Source organism: Sinocyclocheilus anshuiensis, unplaced genomic scaffold (assembly GCF_001515605.1).
Source record: "Sinocyclocheilus anshuiensis isolate Anshui unplaced genomic scaffold, SAMN03320099.WGS_v1.1 scaffold275, whole genome shotgun sequence".
NCBI lineage: Eukaryota > Metazoa > Chordata > Actinopteri > Cypriniformes > Cyprinidae > Sinocyclocheilus > Sinocyclocheilus anshuiensis.
The window spans coordinates 39,825-44,204 of NW_015549569.1; the positions used below are offsets into that span (position 1 = coordinate 39,825).

The 4,380-nt window shown below is 39.4% G+C and overlaps 2 protein-coding genes across 2 annotated transcripts in view; both read left to right on the forward strand.

Annotated features, from left to right (window-relative positions):
* The first annotated feature begins 206 nt into the window (after positions 1–206).
* On the forward strand, positions 207–3,416 carry pop5 (POP5 homolog, ribonuclease P/MRP subunit). Its single transcript, XM_016445368.1, has 5 exons — positions 207–284; positions 365–507; positions 697–846; positions 945–1,028; positions 2,940–3,416. Exons 1-5 carry the CDS (start codon positions 265–267, stop codon positions 3,053–3,055), a joined length of 513 nt encoding a protein of 170 aa, XP_016300854.1. The 5' UTR covers positions 207–264; the 3' UTR covers positions 3,056–3,416.
* A 111-nt stretch (positions 3,417–3,527) lies between these two features.
* The window catches only part of LOC107657325 (RING finger protein 10), a 20,838-nt gene continuing 19,985 nt past the window's right edge, over positions 3,528–4,380 (forward strand). The window contains exon 1 of the mRNA XM_016445367.1: positions 3,528–4,057. Within this exon, the coding sequence (XP_016300853.1) occupies positions 3,913–4,057 (145 nt within the window). The 5' untranslated portion in view covers positions 3,528–3,912. The remainder of the gene's footprint in view (positions 4,058–4,380) is intronic.

The window sequence follows — 4,380 nt, forward strand, 5'->3', positions numbered from 1 at the left end:
TTGTTGTCATTCCAAACGTATATAACGCATATGCTCAGTATTCTTCTGTTTATATTGTAGTGGTGTTCGGAAGTACGATTTTGCCACTGTGAATATTGTGATACTGATTAAAATGGCTTATTAAAGTAATTAAAAAAATACATTAGTGATTTTGATGTCAAGCCGTCACCCCGCCCCCTTTGGCCACGAGGAATATTATTGGCCAAAAGAAACCCGGAAGTAAATCGCAGTGTTTTCAAAGCCAGTTATGCACGTGTCGGAAATATGGTCCGATTCAAGTCGAGGTAATGAAGGAAAGGAGTTACTTTGCGCTTTTTAAACTTATAAACAGTTCTAACCTCTCGTTATTCTGTGACCTGTCCAGGTATTTGCTGTGTGAGGTTTGCGTCCCTGATCGGAGCAGTCTTCAGCTGTTGGAGGACAGAACCATCTACAACACACTCAGAGCAGCCGTGAACCGAGCGCACGGCGACTACGGATCAGCGCTCTTTAACATAGGGGTGATAGGTAAACACTGGGCTTGTTATTATTTTGTGCCTATTAAGATCTCAACCAGATAAGAAAGAATCAGACTGCTGCTCGTTTTACGTTACCGTTATTTTGATGCGGTGCAATTACGTAGCTTAATTTTACGTTTATTTAGCTCAGTTTAATGTCTCATTACAGAAAGATAAAATCTTGTCAAATCTCCTGTAGTGAAATACCTGAACGCCCACACTGGAGTGGTCCTGATACGCAGCAGGAAAAAACACTATCGACTCATCTGGTCTGCCCTTTCTTTCATCACCTGCCTTGAGAACAGAGGCCAGAAGGTGCAGTGCTTCCTCAACTGCTTACATGTTGGAGGTAAGAGAGGTTCTGTCTAGTTTAGCCTCCATCTGACACCAAACTCCACACCATGTGCTCTTACAGCCATCCATGCCCTTCCCTGATCTCTTCCACAGGAACGATTAGAACATGTCAGAAGTTCCTTGTTAAATATAACAGACAACAGCTCCACAGAATGCTGCCAGACTGCAAGACAGACGGTAAGTGTTCTTTCTGTTATATTACAGTCTATCCTTAATTATAATGTATTATATTGTAATATATTATAATATTAATTATCATGACAAAAAAAAGTCTTATTATGATGACTTTTTTGTGTTCTCGACAAAATAGTTGTGTTTTCACTCATGAAAACTCACATACATGAAAATTAGAATACACATTATTAAGTCACTTCTGTTTTGGAATAAATATAGCAGTAAAGCTGAGTTCACAACTTCACACTGCACAATTTTTAAAGTCATTGGATCACTGTTGTTTTCACAATGCACGACTATCTGGGGTAGCATTCAGTTGCTGCTGCTGTGTTCACACTGCACAATGGATCGGCGACAGGAGGTTACACACTGTATGACTTAACAATAGGAAGAATCGCTGACAACTCTGTCTGGTCTGCAAACTACATTTCGCAACCAAACGCATGCCAGAAGTGATGAGGAAATAACACAAGCTCACGCGTGAGATTCTTGTACGAGACTTGAAATGGTATTAAAAAGGTAGCCCCCAAGAAGTTTGCGATACAAATGGTCTGTGCGCCGATTTGCAGTGAAAGGGCGAAAAAGAAAAAAGATTGTAGGTTATTGAGAAAATGGTTATTGTGATATTGTGGTCTATAACTCCTCCCCAAACTTCCCGCTGTCTTGTATCTTGCTCTCTCATTGGCTGTAAGTCAACGGCGATGTATTTTTCAGTCAGAACGCATTTCACACAGCAGAATTTTGAATCGCTGACAGGTCCAGATATTTAGCATGCCAAATATTTCACAGGCATCAGCGATTCTATCAGATCATGTCTTTGATAATTCACACTGTGTGATTGACACTCGCGTGAATGAGCACCGATATGAATGAGTTGTATAAACTAGATTTAGAACTCTGAAACAGAACAAAAATGACTGTTTTTGCTATCTATCTATCTCTCTGTCTGTCTGCAATTATTATTATTATTATACATTTTTGTTTGTTTTTTTTGTTTATTTATTATATTATTATTATTAATTTTAATTGTAGTCATGAGAAGACATTTATTTTATTGACATCACAAGAAAAACTTTTTAAATTTAGAGATCATGAGAAAATGAAGTAGCGATCATGGAAAAACAACTTATTTCGAGATTGCAAGAAAATTAAGGTCGCGATCACAAGAAAACAACTTTTTTTTTTTTTTTGTTGTCGTTGATCACAAAAAAACTTGTTGAGATCACAAGAATACAACTATTTTGTTGTAGACCATGAGAAAACAAGTTATTTATCTCGAGATAATGAGAACACAACTATTTTATGTTAAGATCACGAGAAAACAGCTTTCCATGTCAAGATAAGACAAACTTTTTTTTTTTTTGTCGAGATCACAAGAAAACAAAACATTAGTTATGTCAAGATCATGAGAAAATCGAGTCGAGATCACAATAAACAACTATTTTGTTATGTTGAGATGAAGAGAAAACAAACTTTGTTGAGATCACAAGAAAATAACAAATAAAGAAAAAATATAATGCATGGCCTTTAAGGGCTTCCATAATTTTAAGCACAATATATAACAGTATATTTATTTATTTTGAAAAAGAGCGCCCCCAGTTGGCAAGCCATGCATATCTGGAAATACAATACTATAAACCTGTACAGGTTTCTTTCTTCTGAAAGAATAGTTCAGAATGAACATTCTGTTAACATTTACTCAGCCTCAAGTTATTCCAAACCTGATTTTTTTCTTCTGCTGAACACAACAGAGGATTCAGCAGAAACAAATCAGGTTTGGAATAATCTGAGGCTGAGTAAATGATAACAGAATGTTAATTTTGAACTATTCTTTTAATCCACCAAGTTTGAGAACCACTGATGTAGAAGTTTCACATACTGTATACACACTTTCTCTTTCTGTCCACAACACAGCCGAGAAACAAGAGGTTAGGAGAGCGATCCTGAGCTGTTCCCTGAGTAATGTCAGAGAGGAGGAAGCTGATGAAGATGGAAGCGATGATGATGATGATGGTGATGAAGAGACATAAATCCCCTCATAGAAAGTAGTTTAACCATGCAGTAATCAGGGAGATACACTGATAATTTATGTACTGATAGTAAAGGGTTCATGTGGAGCCCCAACATTTTTTATACCACAAGACACATTTGCTTTTTTTTTTCTGCAGCATTTTGGGATTTGTAAATGGAGTGTATCATTCAGATTACTGATATTCCTGTATGAACTCTGGCCATGTGCTGTGTAGGTCACGCGTATATGTATTGTTTTCTGTATTGATTAAAATATATACTGCTGCTTCTGTTTACGTCTGTAAACGTCTCTTTCGAATAAACCAAATATGAACAACAATAAATGCTTCGATAGCAGAAACAGGACTATCTGTCTATAAAAAGTATGCGAGTGCAAGATTACACATACATTACACATTTTGCAGTCAAATGCACCAATCAGAATGGCTGAATCCGCGCATGCGCACCTCGTAAACCTGCGAGGCGTATAACCCTCATCCGGGTGTTTACGGTTCCCGATTGGCGACCCGTCGCCATATGTCTGACATTATTTAGCTGAACTAACATTTGGGTTAAAACCCATTTATTCATCCGTTTTCCTCTTTTGGAGAGCGGTTAACGCCTTGTGGGGCGCAACACTTCCCACGCCAAGGAAAAACGGCACTTTTCAAGGGGGCGAGGCCCCGCTTTTTGGGCACTTGTTTTTTTGCGTTAGCACAGCGTTTTTACTGAGACATTTGAATTGTGTCTCTGTTTTTCTCTCGGTTTGTTTGTGGTCAAGATGTCGCCGTAATGGGGTCTCCGCGTTTGACAGAAATTAATAAGGGCCTTCGTCGCCTGACCCGCATTCGCAACGACCCGTTGTTCTCCCCGTTTAATGCTAGAGAGCTCGGAGGATCTTTCCCCGGAGTTCGGCGTCAATATGGAGAAAAACCTAAACGCCAACAACAGCAGCAGCACGAAGATCCCGCCCCGCTCCAGCTCTACAGGCCCGACTCCTGCAGACTCTAAAGCCAAAACAGGTAGAGAACCAGCGTCCAATACACGCAAACACACGCTTATCGTGGTCAACTTTGCGGGGAAAGTGTGTGTGTGTGTGTGTGTGTGTTTGAGGCTTACTGCATGGTTTTGTTTGTGTCTGCCGAGATGACGTAGCCACGGCCAGCGATTGGCTCGTTTCCTGAATAAACAATGGCGGAATTCAAACAATACCAGTCAAGACTGACCGTGTCAGAAATTAACTTTTGTTAAGAGGCAATATTTTCTCTGAAATTTTTTTTTTAAAGGTAACTTAGGGTGACCATACGTGCCATTTTTCCCGGACGCGTCCTGGCCAGGATGCGTC